General features: G+C 50.3%; 1 protein-coding gene across 1 annotated transcript; it reads right to left on the bottom strand.

The window, feature by feature from the left end:
- Positions 1-668: 668 nt before the first annotated feature.
- LOC117847503 (uncharacterized) lies at positions 669-3,000 on the bottom strand. Its single transcript, XM_034728717.2, has 2 exons — positions 1,815-3,000; positions 669-1,084 (listed from the first exon to the last, which is right to left on the bottom strand). Exons 1-2 carry the CDS (start codon positions 2,593-2,595, stop codon positions 999-1,001), a joined length of 867 nt encoding a protein of 288 aa, XP_034584608.1. The 5' UTR covers positions 2,596-3,000; the 3' UTR covers positions 669-998.
- Between the last annotated feature and the right edge of the window lie 14,198 nt (positions 3,001-17,198).

The raw sequence follows: 17,198 nt of genomic DNA, 5'->3' as shown, positions 1-17,198 counted from the left end.
AATAGCAGAACCCCTAGGCTAAATCGTGAGACGAATCTATTAAGCCTAATTAGTTCATGATTTGATAATGTGGTGCTACAGTAACCATTCGCTAATGATGGATTAATTAGGCTTAATAGATTCGTCTCGTGATTTAGCCTAGGAGTTCTGCTATTAGTTTTGTAATTAGCTCATATATAGTCATCCTAATTAGCATCCGAACATCCGATGTGACAGGGCTAAAGTTTAGCCCCTATCTCCCAAACACCCCTATAGTAAAAACTACGAATCTACATATGCTAAAATGATCTGCAATTTGGGCAATTTAGCGTATATAGCTAGAAAATTTCATGGCACCCGACAATATACCACTCCGCATGACAGTACCAAGAACAAAGCAGAAAATTTCGTGTCTATACATAACCCCTAATAGCATACGGGTAGTATGTTTTTTAGGAAATAGAAAGTTAGATCCATTTTGCACCACAAATATAAAATTTTGATGGCTGAAAATTAGTTAGTAGGGAACCCAAAGGGGACGCTACAAAATTGGTACCATATGGATATATGGGTGAGGACGAGAAATTGTATAATCGGAATATATGGGTTGTACAGGGAAGGAGAGGTCATGGATGGACACCATTGGCCCACAAGAAAGGCATCCAAGTGGTTGCCTGGGACGATCAAAGTTGTCGTTAGAAATGTAGATAGTATACATTGATTTTCACACAGACACACACAAGACACACGCTTATATGTCTCTCCCACACACTCAAGGCTCACAAGTTACAAATTACAAATGGAAGAGTACTTAATTACTCGAGTGCGTACAGCATTTATATTTAAGTACGTTGGGACGAAAAGAAACAAAAAAAACACAGCGGTGCACACACATCTGCATACATATTAGCTAGAGAACCCATGTATGATACGGCTAAAAAAATTTATGCCAGCTTGTTTCGATCACTTGCTTTGTTGCTGCCACGGTGGCTGGCATGTGTGCATGGCATGGAGCATTATCAGGAGCCGAGATGGGAGGTGGATGCCAGCGCCACCGCCTGCGCCCACACCTTGAGCCGAGCCTTCACGTCCATCGGATCAGCTCCTGTGTTTCGCAAAGAAAAAAAAACAGATCAGATAAGCACACGCTATCACGCTTTAATTTTCTTTCACTAATTTCTGCGAGATGGATGCGTGAATGGATTACGCAACTAATCATGATCAGCCCTCCTCCGTCCCAAATTATTATTCGTTTTGACTTGTACATAGCTTTTGCTATGTATTTAGATATAATATATATCTTATTATATCTAGTTAAAACGAATAGTAATTTGAGACGGAGGGAGTAGCTATCTAGCATCACGTCGATGAATCTCATGATGAGCAGGGATCCTGATGGTGAAATGGAGTGGATTGTGCTGGCAATGGTGAAATGGAGTGGTCGTCGCTGTCGCCGGTGTATTTGCCGCGACGCAGACGAAAGAAAGAGCGAAAGAGGGGAAGGTAGGTGCTGCAGGTGGAGGAGTAGCGATCAACTCGAGTAGTGATCATAATTAGCCTCCCTCTCCGATTAATACAGTAATAAAGTCCATCGTCTGGTGCCCTTGCTGACCTGACAGAGAAAGAACTCGTCGTCGCGCTTGCCATGCCGGCCATGGCAGGGTACCAGGGGGATTGATTACTAGTAGTATATGCTTTGCCTGCAGATATTATCTGAGGCGTATCTATGTCTAAGGCACGTCTAGAACACGAGCGATTATTGTTCATGGATTATTCTATGGAGGAAATTGAATTGCTATCAGTATTCTATAGATGGTGAGATCGATCGATCGTACCGGGGCTGGAGACGGCGCCGGGGGAGTCGGCGCCGCTGCTGGCGGTGTGGGTGGGGCTGCTGCCGCCGGACGTCAGCCCGTAGCACTGGATCTCCACGGTGCAGTCGGAGGGGAGCTCCAGCCCGAGGTCGCGGCACGCGCGGACCTCCTCCACGTCCATGGCCACGCCGCCGCCGCCCACCGCGCCCGCCTGCTGGGACCGGCCCGGCGAGGAGGCGCCCGAGCCGCCTTCGCCGCCGCCCCCGCCGCCCTTCCCCACCACCACCACCACGGGGGTGTCCGCGTCGGGGGCGCCGCCGTTGCGCTGGTGCCAGCTCCGCTTCATCTCCCACGCGCGGTCCAGCCACGCCTCCCGCGCCGCGCGCTCGCGCCGCACCACCGTGAAGCTGCTCCGCCGCAGCTGCTGCTGCCTCGCGCCCGTCGCGCCGAGCAGCCGCGCCCACTGCTCCTCCGCCGCCGCCTCCGGGTCGCTGTCGTACCGCTTCTTGCCACCCGCGTCCTCGATCGCCAGCCACGCGTGCGGCGGCGGCAGCGCCCGCGCGCCGCCGAACGAGCGCCGGCGCCGCGCCGCCACCGCGTCGTCCTGCAGCCTGCCCTTCAACACGCCCTGGGCACGCCCGGCGCCCTTGCTGCCGTCGGCGTCGGCGCCTCCCTCGACAGCCAGGCGGGACACCCGCCGGCTCGCCGCATCCCTCGCCACGACGCCGCGGTCACCACCGTCTTGCCGCTCGTCGTCATCATGGACGCGGCCAAGACGTTGCTCCGTCGTCGCCATCGCCATGCCTGGTCCGACGATCACCTACCAAAGTAGTCAAACTAGCTAGGAGCCGAGGATACCTATCACTACTGAGCAGGTTGCTAATGCAACCCAGGTGGCTCGTTCAGCTAGCAGAAGAGAAGAAGATCCAAGTGGTGCAGGTGAGAATACCTGGAGAGCGATCAGTGGTTGGGGTGGGAAGTATAGCCTGTCGGGTGGCCGTCGAGTCTATATATACCCGACCGGCGGGGCAGTGCGAGCTGAGGTCACCGGCGATGGCGACCGGCGGGGGAAGCGGTGGCGCGACACATGGACCGGGGGATGGCTGGGGGTGGTGATGTTGGACGCTGTCGTCGCTGCATGGTGTGGTGCGCGGTATGGTGGCGTGGTATGCATGGCAAGGAGTGTATCAACAGTGCCCTGCCCTGTTCAATCAGGCGTGTAGGCCGTCGATGGAGCCGGCCGGCGTAATGAATTCAGAATTGGACGCTACTTCAATGTAGCATATCTGTTAGGGGTAGTGTGCGTAGTCTCTGCAGTCTTCATGCATTGACATATGTGTGTAGCATATCTGTTAGGGGTAGTTAGTGCGTGTATATACTTTGTTATGTCTGAGGTGAAAATACAATTGGCTAAAATTGGAACTCCTGTCACTTCCTCTCTTTTTTTAAAAAATATATCAAACTACATTCAAGATTTAAACTTTTAAATGTTTGACCAGCAATTAGTGTAAGTATAACATGGATTTTGTAATACAGAAATGAAACAACTAATCTCATATTGGAAATTGGTGTCAGGGGGCTGAAACTTGCGTTCACCACACTAGCTCGACGATGTATTTCAACTAATTACTCTGGTGAGCGGGTTGATGAAGAGGATAGACGCGAAAATCGACATTGATGTTGCTATTGGAACCGTTAGATTTTTTTTTTCTGAAGCAATTCAGTGGCATGAAAACCCACCTATACTATACTGAATCGAAAAAGGTGCTGGAAAGTGCATTATACAAGTAAACCCCAGCATCCCGACTTACCGAGGGAGGAGAGTTACAACATATAGAGTGATAGGCATGCAAGAGAACTAACCGTTAAATTTGCATTGCAAGGTTTGATTGAGCCGAACTTTGTTATTAGACACCTGGCTATTAGCATGTCCTTTTGTTTTATCGTTTGATACCAAATGTTACAAGAGAAAATGCGTACTACTGCAACTCCACCGGACCAAATCACACCTTAGATTTTTAAAAAACAGTGAGATCACCTTTTGGGATAAGTCATTATTCTGATGTAAATAATACACACGTATCCCCTGAAGTTAATAGACGATTTCCATAAGATCTATAGATGTGATTCTAATTTGCTCTGGACAATCAAAGCGACCGAGTAATAATGGGAATATGTAGGGTTTGCCATTTTTTTTTCCTGCGAGGGTGGTTTGCCATTATATATGGTGTGGTAGGTTGAAGACGACGTCATTCTCATGGAACTCATCGCTCGACGGGCAACCGAATGATTACACGCTGCATCGCGGAAGCTTTCAAAATGATGGTTTGGCGATCGACGGGAGGATCGAATTATACTACGAGAGTAATACAGTACATTATCACGAGATAATAACTGCCGACGAATTGAATTGAAATGACCTCCAGTGCTCTCAGCCACACAAGTCCTGAAGCTTGCCTTTTCTTCGCGCCACCATGATCGACGACCGATCCATTCAATCCATCCTCCCGTCAGATGATCGGCAGGGCATGATGGCCCCAGATAAGCTCGAAAGGGACCCATGGCGCCTGGCGGCCGGCCGGCATGCATGCATGCCTATCCGGATAAGCTTAACCACGCATTAATTAATTGCCCAAAAGGAGTAAAGATAGCCATGATGATGAGGGGCTCCTCTTCAATCGGAGGGGAAGAAAAGGCAGCGGCGCGCCGTGGGCGGAGGAGCACAGGCGCCACGCCGGATCGGTCTTGCTTATTCAAAGCTGCGTGAGCGCGCGGGAGGAGGAAGAGGAAGACGAAGAGGCCGGGCCCGCGGCGGAGGCCCACGTGGCGCGCGCGGGTGCGGGGCCGGGCCGCCCGGGAGGGGAGGGCAGGGGGAGGGGTGACGTGGCGCGGGAGGGGAGGAGCCAGGTGCGGTGGGGGTCGGCGTCCACGCGGTTAATCCGCCGCGCCAAAAGCGGGGGCGCTAATCATTTTTAATTAGCCCCTCGCGGATGGCGACGGCTTAGCGGCTCCGGATTTCGATAATTAATCATTAATCACCCGGGTGGGACCGGGGACGGAGGCGCGTGTGGAGCCCGCGGCGCTTTAGTCTCCCGCGTTTGCCTCATGCGTGATGACCTCACTGACACCAATACATGTCCCTTGTATCTCGGGGTCTGCTGGGGTCGTGACACATCGAGAGCGTACGTGCACGTCCATGCACATGCTTCCTTCCAAGAAAGGGCCGTGTATTTGGTGAGCCTGGTTACGTACGTAGAGAATGATTCACGGCCATGCATGCGATGGCACGTCCGATGTGCTCAGCTCGTCGTGTGTTACAACTTAGAAGTCTTTTTTTTTATTTCATCTTTTGTTGTTTGAGAGATGATGATCGAATAGCAGCACACTAGGGTGTGTGTATGTATGTATGATACATATAGAAAAGGTTGGGAGTGAGTTGTTCGCCACCATTGTTTTTTACATTTGGTTTAATTTTGAGAAAGTTTTCCACATAAATAATATTTTGTGCCGATTGTGCAAGTTAGCTTATTATTCAAATATAGTTATTCAGTTGCTGCTACCTATTGGTTCCCAAAGTTTAGTGACGAGGATCGGGAGGATTAAGATTAACTGTGCACGGTTAGCTGCTGACGTTATTCAGGTAGAAAAGTGGCATTCCTGCGTGGTACTCGATAAGTTAGTGAATGATAACATTGCACGTAGAAGCAACACCTGGAAAGCAGAAGAAATGCTTATGGATGTGCATCAAGCAAGGCCGTAGGGGGGGCCTACCGCGCTTTAGTTCCCGCGTATACCTCATGGTGCATGATCCATCGATCCACATCTCAGTTTTGGTATGGTCACCTTCCTCATGTACAACTAAGGGCCTGTTTGGCTCCACCCTGTTAAAATTTAACACCCGTCACATCGAATGTTTGATGCTAATTAGAAATATTAAATATAGACTAATTACAAAACTAATTGCACAGTTGGAGTGTAATTCGCAAGATGAATCTAATAAGCCTAATTAGTCCATGATTTGACAATGTGGTGCTACAGTAACCATTTGCTAATGATGGATTAATTAGGCTTAATAGATTCGTCTCGCGAATTAGCACAGGGTTCTGCAATTAATTTTATAATTAGCTCATGTTTAGTTCTTCTAATTAGCATCCGAACATTCGATGTGACACTGTTAAAGTTTAGCACATCATATCCAAACACCGCCTAACACACGGCGGCGGCCAGAGAGATACTAAAACAGTAGGGAGAACAGTTGCTTCATATTCACCTCCTGTTTGGCGTACTGACACATAGACAATGTATATGTCCTGGCACACAAGCTTCCAATGCAAGCAGAAGCAGGGATGCTGTAGAGATGGACTGGACGCGAGATCGAGATAGCAACAATCCGATTAGGAGGTCAGGTCAGATCAGATCAGATGACCGGTTCGTGCATCGGATTGCGTGTGTAAAGAAGAACTGGCGGCAAAGATAAGCTCGAGACGACATGTTCTTGTTCTGTCACCGATGATGCGGCGGCAAGCAACAAGGAAGCAAAAACTCCAAGGCCCAGCGAGCATCTTACCCCGGCCCGATGCTTACATGGGCTTTACGGGCCTGTCGAACGAAGAAAGCTTTCTCCTCCGTGGGTTGGTTGGTGGAATCGGGCGGATATATATAGCCCAAGACAACGCAGTACTTAAAGCCCACTGAGCTCGCAGCACCCGTGGGCCACTTACTTATTACAGCCCAGCCAGGATGAGTGAACGATTTTGTTCATTTCTCTTTTTCTTTCCATCCTACTGCTTTTTTAATCTTTATCCTTGCACAGGTGATCGACGCGCTAGATAAAGATTTTAATTTTCTTTTTTCTCCCTTTGTTTATTTTCCTTCACCAGGTAATTCTTTTTTCTTGCTTGGAACTCAGTATTTATGCAACGAGGGGAAAAAATTGGTCAGCGAAATCCCCCGTTTTGGTTTCCAAATGTACTGATGCTGAATGGTGAGCATGTAAGCAGTACTACTCTAAAGTCAATCTATAGCTCCTCAACTGTTCTGTTTCTGATAGAGAGGCAACAAGTACTACATGTCCAGTCTCAAGTCAGCCCCAGGAATTGCAAGTTTTTTTCTTCTAGCTTAGTCACGAACTTTAATCATCCAAGCTGGATCGATCGGCCAGCAGACCTGAATTAAAGGACATGCGTGAACTGTGCTATAAGATCTGATGTAATCATGTAAAGCAGCCAGGCTTTAGGAGGAGGATGGCAGATTTGCATCTTCTCTTTTGCGTTAGTAGGAGGAATAAATAATTGCCTGCTGATGATGCTGGGGTGACTTGACTTGTCCCTATCTTCCTTGCCGACATCTCATATCCCTCTGTTCTTTGTCGACCAGGTGCTTTAATTTGTTAAACAAACGAGGCCCAGATGCTTTATTTTCGCTTCATCTATAATTACCTGGCAGTGGCACACCGTTAATCCATCACCGTGACTGACCAGGTAGCTAGTACATAGCAGTGCACTTGACATCTCTGATGCTATTTCTTCAGATATACGAACGAATTCAGTCCCATCGATCAATCTTGTCTCCTCGCTTCTCTTTCTTGCGTGCCATCTCACTCTCGAGCTTTGATTCACTAGGTAGGTTTTGATTTTTGTGGGTTGGGCTTTTCCTTTGGTAGGACAGCTGCTGGCTCCTCCTCCATTGTTGGCTTTAAGCTTGGCGCCATGCGTGCAGGCGAGTAATGCCGTGGGCCTTTCTAGCTCTAGGCGAAGCATCCACGTGACGCGAGAAAGAACGACACGGGCCACCATCTTCTATCACAGCCTAGCACGATTGGTATCTCGCATTGTCTCAGGGTGCACTAGATGCATGGAAATCTGATTCTGATGGATGCATTACATTGCGTGCGTTTCCGGATGTAGGGGACTGGGATATGTGTTCAGTTCAATTATCTAAAAGAAATTTCATTTCTTCCTTTTACACACACGGCACACCTGGTGAACAACTGCGTGATGTCATGTGGATGCATCTGCATGGAGTTATACACACACAAGCAATTATTCAGTATGTCCTGTCCAGTTCTTGTCTGACGCTAATCCATGGTTTTGTTTGTTTGATGATGATGGTGATCATGACTAATTGGCCATTAGCATGTCATGGTACTGTTGAAGATTCTCACTAGCTAGGATACATGGGGTTGGCATGCCTCTTGTTTCAGCAAAGCAAATGAGTGGATGAGCTGGAAAGCCCTCCCTCTCAATAAGGACCTAGCAGTGTAGTGGTGAGCAGGGCCATCACAATTCACAACACAACCAAAGGGCAAGGGCCTATGGCAGCAGGAGGGTATCTAATCAAATCTGACCTAATAATCTCACCTCATCTCCATCTCAGCGAGGAACGCCGCGTGTGTATTGCTAACAGAGCGAGCCTCCAATGCGGCTTAGCTGTGGTGTTAGCGTGGGGTTCCTGTTTGTCTGGATGCCACTTGGCTTTATTTCCCATCCATTGAAGGGCAATAGACGCTAGAATGTAGTATCATCAGGGCTCAGGACCATGTCCTCCACTGCACTGCCTTTAACCTCTCCTTTATGGGCTTGCTGCATCTTTTTCATGAGCACTGTGGGTCATCTGATTTTGCAAGGACCATCCATCCCCAAGCAAATGCCTGTCCTATCATGTTTAGCAAGTGCAAGCACATAGATAGGCAGGGCAGGGCACTGCATGCAATTAAAGTGTCCAAGTGCAGATGGAAAGATGATTTGATCAGCCTGTCCTGCCCCTAGGATAACCCTTTGTTACCTTCAGTTACCCACTTACCCTGCAGGTGTTCTGGTGGACTGTAACTGCAACTGCACCTTTCAGACTTCATAGTTATATATATGCTTTTCCTATAACCTCTCTAGTTCTGGTATGGTGATGGGTTCTAGCATCAATACCTCAAGTGTTCTGCAATATAATTATTTCTTCGGCCACATTAATCCTTTTCAAATATATTGTCTCAGTTACCAAACTGGAGCAAAAGTTGAGTCATTTTGTTTCTTTCTTCCAGAGGGCTACATGCATCATTCAACTGTTCTTCTGAAAACTCACGGTCTCATGATGTCTGCTCTCTGCTCTCTGCTCTACCATATCCTTATAGTACCAAAATAAAAGTTGTGTTAATTTGTGGTTCAGTTGAAAATTGGATCATAAGTATCATCGTGGTGGTAGCCACCCCCCACAAGTTTTGTTTCCTGTTTTTTTCCGGTATGAACACCTGATACGTTCACATTGCTGGTCTCTTTCTCGTATTCAATCGGCGTAACATCTCTGCCTTTTCCAAAACCAACCATAAACGCGGCGATCGCCAAATGTGTCCCAATGCAAGGCACACCGGGGATGTGATCCAAAGGTCCTATGTTCTATGTTCCAACATATATATGACTATTAACAAGATCTCCGTCCTGTTCAAAATGGCTAGGAAATTCCGGACAAACAAGAGCCATCAAACTAGTCGTGCCCATAACGCAGGCGGAGGGTGATTGCTCCAGAATTTTTTTTGAATTTAATCAAAATGCAAACTGAATTCCGAACATCGCAGTCGAAACCATTCAAGTGGCTTTATTGAAAACCGGCGTGGTCCGGACGGTTTTTGGTTCTGATAACTTTTATGTTGAGACGATGGATAGCAACTACTCACAAAGATTTTTCAGAGGTCTAGATATGACGAGATGTCAAGAACTGCAGTCTCTTATGCGCCAATTCACCAGCTTTCTTCCCCGGGGGCCTTTGCAGTGATGGAGCAAGAGAATATATCGCACACGCTCCACTGAGCAAAAAAAGCGGCTAGCTACGCTGCTGCCGGGTGTGCTTGCTGGTGCATGCGATCATTGAGCAGCGTTTGGATAAGGGACAAATCGTGTGGGACGACGCTTTACACACACATGCACATGTAACTGCATGCACGCACACATTCCGTCCTCCGCCCCTGCTTTGCTTTTGATCATGTCAAGTTCGTTACTTATGTTCCTATGGTCCCTGATTGCTTTGAGTCTTTGAGTGATCCGGTGACATCTCTGCACAAAGTTGTCTGTACTGTGTTTGTACCTTTTGGGCATATTTGGAAAACACACTCACCTAATCTCGAATATGACATTCAGTATGATAATTTGAGTAGCATATCTATAGGAAAGTGCTTTTTATATAAAAATACTCATACAATGGGAATGGCTAGTATGAATGACATCACTTAATACTTATCAACGAACTAAAGATGCATGGCGAGCAGGGCGGCTGCATGCATGCATGATGTGATACGTACGTATCAGTAGGTCTACGTGCACGTGCATCAGGGGAAGTGGTGCCGGGGGCATCTACTAATAATTTTCAATCGCATGAACTTTTTATTATCTTCTACTCACCTAGAATTACACACTACCTAGAAATTGCAGTAACAAAGAAGAAATTGTAAAAAAAAAGAACTAGTGGCCCGATCAAGGCGGAATAATTTATTTTAATAAACGGCACAAGATAGTGCGAGCAGAAAAAGTACAAGACTACGACCCTGGGAGGCCATAGACAGGAAAAGAAAAAGGAAAAAAATTTAAACTAGACACACCGGGTTGGATTGGGACATCAACGCGGGTAGCCGCTCAACTCGAAAAAAATCATAAGCCCGATCGATAACGGCAGCCGAGACCGAAGCCTTCCCACGGCACTCACCGGCATTCTCACGCTTATATAGTCGCCGAAACCTCCAACGTGACCCCGCATCGATGGGGAACCGAGAGAAACTGACCGCAATGCACTGAGAAGGCCACCGCCATGCATGACCCTTCGCCGTAGTGCCGCTGCAAAACCACATTCCACCTGACAGAATGATATCACCAGATCCGGACCTCTCCAACGGGGCTTTGCCACATCCGCCGTTGGACTCCACCTCGCTCACGTCGCCTTGAAGAAACACTACGCGTGGGGGCCTTGCTACGTCCGCCACAATACTCCATGTCACGGATCCATCGCCATCAGAATGGTGAGTAGAGTTGCCCCGCTTCCCAAGGTCTCCATCAAACAGACAAGCTGCCGCCGCAGGTTGATTTCGCCTCGTTGCTCCCCCACGCACATAGCCTCCACCGCCGTGCCAACAAGCCAAAGAAGTCGCTTGCGCCGTCTTCCGATGATGTACTGCACCGGAGTAGCCCAGCATAACTGAGCAACCCGTCGCAGTCCGCTGCAAGCCTAGTCGTCCCATGATGCCGTTGCTGCAAGCGCCATCCTCCGACGCAGTCCCACGCCGCACTGACAGTTGCCAAACAAAGCCAGCCGTTGTGATCCGCTGCAAGCAACCAATCTGACAAAATGCGACAACCCCTATCCGCCACCAGAACTGTGATCACCTCCACACGAGCTCAGCAATCCCCGTCAAGCTTGCCATCCTACACCATGCCACCTTGCCACGCCGCAAGCCCGTCACGGCGAGGACGCCGCCATCGGCTGTAGCCTCCCATGATCGCAGTGTCACTAGCAATGCCACAAGTCGAGTTGGGTCTCCAGAGATGACGTCTCTGTTGGTATTTCTTAACGTTACGAATAAATCTGCAAGCGCACGGATATACCATTGTAGCATTTCACCCGGAGAGTATTCAGGGTATCGTTATTTATATTTTCCCAAAGGATAATATTGGTGTAAAAGGATTTATCGGATACATATCCAGGATCATAAGCTTAAGTAATAGACCAAAAATCATACGGGGTAAGCCATGATAAATATATGAGGATAATGTGACACACACACAAGCCAATCTCAAGAATAAAGAATAAAAGAATAAGCCTAAAGTTAGCGGGAGCAAGGCATACAAGAGGTCCTAGTGGCATCTATCTATACTACAAAGGTTCATACAAGCACATGATCAGATCTAACCCTATGCATACAACATTACGGGGAGAATATCCAGTCCTGGTCTGCCAAGGCAGGATATCTTTTAGAACTCCTACACCATACCCGAACGTGGGGGACTACAAGGGACAGACAGGGCTGTCACCACCTGCCACCTACCCCTCAAATCGTGGGGCACAGTCATATTTGATGGATCCCAACACGTCCGAGCACCACGTTCGTACACGTGATCACTACTCTAGCTCCTCTGGAACCCCGACCATGATGATCGACAGACATAGAACTAGAGCAAGCCCGAAGGCACAACGAACCGATGCAGTAACATAGATTCAGCCTAAGCATATGAGTATAACTTAATAAAGAACAAGTCATGGCATAGCATACTATCGAAATAGCATAACAACAATACTCTTTATAGATAGGATACCGACAAGTCGAGTACAAAGCCATATTGAGAGCCGGAGGTTACGTTCCCAACCGACTCGAAGACTAGCATAGCACTACAAGAATTCAGCTCTAGCCTAGCTCCACTAGCCTAAGGATTACAAGAGTAGAAAGAGGGAGAGAGGCTTCAAGTGTGGCGTGTGTGAGAGGGGGGGGGGTCTCCTCCTCCTTTTATAGGTGGTTGTGGGTGGTTCCCGGGAGGTATCTCTAGGGAATCTTCTCCCTCCATTATCCTAAGTCAACAAGCGACCGCCACGTGGAAGATAAGGGCGGGAACCGCCTGTCCAGGTCCTCCACCGTCTTTTCCTGGTGAGCCGTCCTTTAGTTCTTGGTACTGATCCTTGTGGACCCATGCTTGATTGGGTTGATTTGCTCTAGCGTGTGGGCCCTCTTCACCGTCTTATACGCGTCAAGTGTTCTTCTATGTGTTTCGTCCGCATTTGCGCACGTTTCCTCTCTTGTACAGACTTGTATTTATGAAATTACTTATTTGCCAATACATGTGGAACTAGGTTATTGATAACACATATGTGAGTAAGGAATGTTAATTTTCCTTTATTCTATGAGTAGTGTGATGGTCGGATTTCATAAGGATCATCAACAGCCTCCAAAGAGGGGATGGCGCCAATGGCGCCACCGTCACTCGTCCAGAATCTGGACAGGGTTCTCTCCAGAGAACCCCGTGCAGTAGGGATGGAGCTCCAAGATGACGCCCCCAACGGGGATAACGACGTCCTAGAGCGCCGCTGCCATCGCCACCAGCTGGATCGCCAGCAAGGGTTTTCGCCCAGAGCATCCAATCCCAAGCACTACACGCACTCAGCTCGGCAAAACCAGGGCCGTAGCCATGGAAGCCGTCTCGTGAGCGGCGCTGCCGCCATGCCTCCTCGCGCGGCCACCCACACCATGCTGGTCCACAGCCGTCCAGCTTGCTGCCGCGGCGCGGTCTCCTTCTCGTCCCGTGCGGCTCTGCACGACCTCCCATTGTCGCGCCCGCCGCAGCCGTGCGGCGGCCTCACGCCGCACCGGGCCGTAGCTACATGACCTCCTCGCCCCTCCGCCGCCAACTGCCGCGCTGAGTCGAAGCCTCATCCACGCGCCGAGCCGACCACCACATGCTACGTAGGGCCACCGCCGCGCGGCACCTTGCCGGCCCAGATCTAGCCGGACCCAGCCGCTCCGTCACCGCGGCCGCCGTCGTGCCCGCCGACCGGCCTACCCGTGCCACCCAGTCAACTTGCGCCGCATTGATGTGTCGCCGACCCCAAATTCGGCCGGGTCCCTCCGTCTTGCCATGCCGCCCCCAAATCCCGGCCACCGACGTGCTCACCGCCCGCTAGGCTGCCCGCGTGCGTGAGCTTTGGCTCTCCCCACGGCAGCTCCGTCATGGCCGCCGCACGCCGTCCCCTGCCCAGGACTGGCGCCTGCGGCCAAATCCGGGCGTGAGAACCCCACCGCCGCCATCCTAGGGGCCGTTCAGACTTCCGGTAGTGCCCTCCGGTGGCGGCGAGGGGAGGGGAGGAAGGAAGTGGACGGCGGCTAGGGTTTGCCGTAGCTGCTTGAGTCACCCGAGCGGGGGGTGACGCGGGGGCTCTCCTCAGAAGAAGAGATTATTTCATCAAGGCGAAATATTGTTGTGCATATTTTTATCTGGATAGTAGACGCACCTATATACGAGAATTGCAGATATTTGCAGTTACAAAGGGAATCCAGAGCAGGGTCTTTGATTTCATAAAAAATGTTGAAATATTTGTAAAAAATATCAGTTGCGATTCAATCCTTGTTAGGGTTAATGGCCTCTCTTTGTTTAGAACCCAAGCAAATTTGTGAGCATGTGTGTGCGAGTGTATGAGAGGTTCTAGAAATGGCACAGAGAGTATACTTATTATACATGACTGATGCATGCATGCATGCTTTACTGGCACGAAAGACCATCTGCACAAGTGGGCTCACACACGCAAGTGACAGCGTCACGGCATGAAGTAGGACGTCAAAGCTAAGGATCCCAGCCCCACGTGTGTATATGTACGTATTGCTTCCCGTGCTTACTTTGAGTGGATGATACGATCGATGTGCAACGCCGGCGGCGGCAAGGCGGCAACGAAGTTATGGCCGCCGCCGGCCGGGGGGCGACGGCCATGGACGTCGCGGCCGGCGGTTGCTCTCGTAGCACGCATGCATATATACCTCGTACGTGTAGACAGCTCATCGATCGCCCATCGGTGTGGTTGATCGATGTCACGACGGCCGGCCGGCCGCCGGGCGCGCGAGCTCGGCCGCGGACTTGTCGGCCGATAGCGCGCACGCGGTCCGGTCTGGTGCGTGGTAGGGCGAGCACCGACCGAGATGAAGCAAGGAGTGGCCTTTGGCAATGCGCGAGAGCGAGACGACGACCGCGCGCGCAGGCCGGCGCAGCAGCACAGGGACGTCTCAGCTGCCGATCGATGAGCGTGTGCCCGGAAGAACCCCCGGTTTTGGCGGGCGACCTCTGATCGCTCGCGCACGCAGAGAGTGTTGTGACGCGGCCGACAAGCACAATCATGCATGGTCGCGAGCAGACACTGTCGCACGGCCGGTAGGACGGACGTCGCCGCCGCGGCCGCGCGCCCCGACCGGCCGGAGCTCGGCCCGCCCGACGTCCGTCCGTCGCTGTCCGGCGGCCACTTGCGCCGAAACGGTCGACGGGCCGCCCGCTGGGGCCCGCGCGCGCGACGGCAGGGTCGCCGTCGCCGCAGCTGTGTCGCGTACTATTAGTGCTCGATCGCCTCGCTAGCCTGCTGGCAGATTGCAGAGTTGCGTTGCGTGTGGCCCGCCCACCCGCCCGCGCGCGCCGGCTAACCAATCTACCATGCATATGCAGGTGCAGCTAGCTTCCTTCTCTTTCGCCCGGTAGCATTTTGTCGGCACAGCCAAAAAGGTAGCGATAGCCATAGGAGTAGCTAGCTATATGTGCTGGCGCTGGCACGTACGCACGTCCCGCTCGTGTGTGCGTGCACGCGTGACGCCACGCGCCGTCAGCGCTCACGCACCTTTTTCTTCTAGATGAATGGATCGGAGGTGCTGTTTGGATGCGTGTGCTGTGGTTTTCATGCTAAGGTGCACATGGTACTACTTACTACAGTGTACCAGGACTTGGTGGTGCCTAGCTAGCTACCTGTACGAGACGACGTTTCTCCTATTGCAGAAAAACAGTTGCGTACCGTTATGCCGTTATGGCTTACTTGTAGGCGACCGACCGAGCTGTGTAGGTACAGGGAGCACACGTACATACGTAGGACGGGTCGACGTGCACAGCTTACCAACAACAACTCTCTCTCTCTTTCTTTTTTTCCTCGACGAGCGTGAAGAACAAGAGAAGATACCAAACGAACTGCGTACACCCCATCATCAGTCTACTACCAACCACTCCTGCTACCTTAGCTAGCATAGCAACTACAACACTGGTAGCACCTAAATTACGCTGCTAACCACCCTTCTTGACGCCGATCTTAATCCTAATTTATTGGCGTGTCGTCGATCGCCTCTCGCGCGCCTGTGCAATACTATATATATTAGCTGGCCTTGGTTAGCTGGCTGTTGCTACTAGCTAACTGTAGTGGCCGTGTGGCCTAATTGAATGCCATGCCATGCCCTGCTCGATCACATCCTCGTCACAGCACGTACGCGTGCAATCATCTAATGCCACGCGTCGTCTCCCACCAATCGATCGATCGAAAGAGAGAATAATCCCCAAACAGTAGACACCCATACATACGTCCTGTAGGCTGTAGGACGTAAGCTTTAGCCAGAGCGAAGTACTCCCAATAATTCTCTGCTCAACTGAAGATGGACCGAACGAGAGGACGACGCTGCTGCATGGATAGATTCTAGTAGCTAGCTTCTAGATAGCTTGCACTGGCGCTATAGCTCGATCGGGCAGTGCAGGAAACGAAAGGAGAGACGATGAATCATCTTTCGATCAACGACTAGATCAGAGGAGTCCAGCGAATATGGCCCCACACGATCATGGGGACTAATGAAGTATTGAGAACATGCCTTGAAAGTATTTTAGGTCCCAAAGAAGCAACCACAATCAAAGACAAGCGAAGAAATAAAGAAATCAGTCATCGACGCAATGGGAGGATCCACCGCATTAGTCGGTGACATAGCAGAGTGTGAATAGGTATTGGTCACCGACTCATTCGGTGAGCCAAAGACCTAGCCACCGAATCAGTCAGTGTTAGGGATGCACATAAAAAAGGACACCATCGGATGATCCGATGGCTCGCGAGGAAGCATCGGAGCTTCCATCGGAGCGATTGGTACAATTGCGCTGAGGCCAAGTCAAAGCTGACCATCGGATGATCCAATGCCCTGATTTCTACAAGCGTCGGATCAATCGCTGGCCTGAAGAAGAAATGAAGCGAAGCACCAGATGTTCCGAGGATTGAGTTGGTGGGCATCGGACGAAGAATATTTACTTTAGAAACTTCTAGAGAGATTTTGGACGTGGACAGCACACACCGATTGATCCGATGCACCATCGGATGAATCAACTGATGAATAGGCGCATTAGGTCGGTGAGGAATCTGAGCAGAATCTGGGCGCGGGGAGGCAATGGCTAGTAGCACCGGATGTTTCGATGCGACCCAAAATACTACTATCGGAACATCCAATGGTATACTTTAACTAGCCGTTGGAGCAACGGCTCTTTTGAGTTCTTGAGCTATTTATACCCCCTCCACTCGCCCATTTGGAGTGGCTTGATGAAGTTGAAGTGTGCAGGAGTCCATTGAAGAGCAAGACACATCAAGAACACATCGAAGCTACCAAAAATGCTTAAGTGATCCATCAAAGGCTTAGCACAAGCTTAGAAGAGTGATTAGTGCTAGGATAGGCTTAGAGAAGAGAGAGTGCAAGGTGTGCCTACCTTGTGATCATGTTCTAGAGTGAACCACCGTTGCATAAGGTGTACCGGCGTCTTGGAGCCTTAGTGGCTCGCCAATAAGTTTTCGACCCACCGGCTTGATGTGGAGCCTCCTTAGTGGAGACGGCATCAAGGTGATAGGGAAACTTGGCATGAGCCTTAGTGGCCCCGAAGAGATTTGGTGACCAGGAAGCAA

The sequence above is a fragment of the Setaria viridis genome, chromosome 3, assembly GCF_005286985.2.
Source record: "Setaria viridis chromosome 3, Setaria_viridis_v4.0, whole genome shotgun sequence".
In the NCBI taxonomy this organism is placed as follows: Eukaryota; Viridiplantae; Streptophyta; class Magnoliopsida; order Poales; family Poaceae; genus Setaria; species Setaria viridis.
Note: the sequence above shows the minus strand (reverse complement) of the source record. Positions and strands in the feature narration are given on the sequence as shown.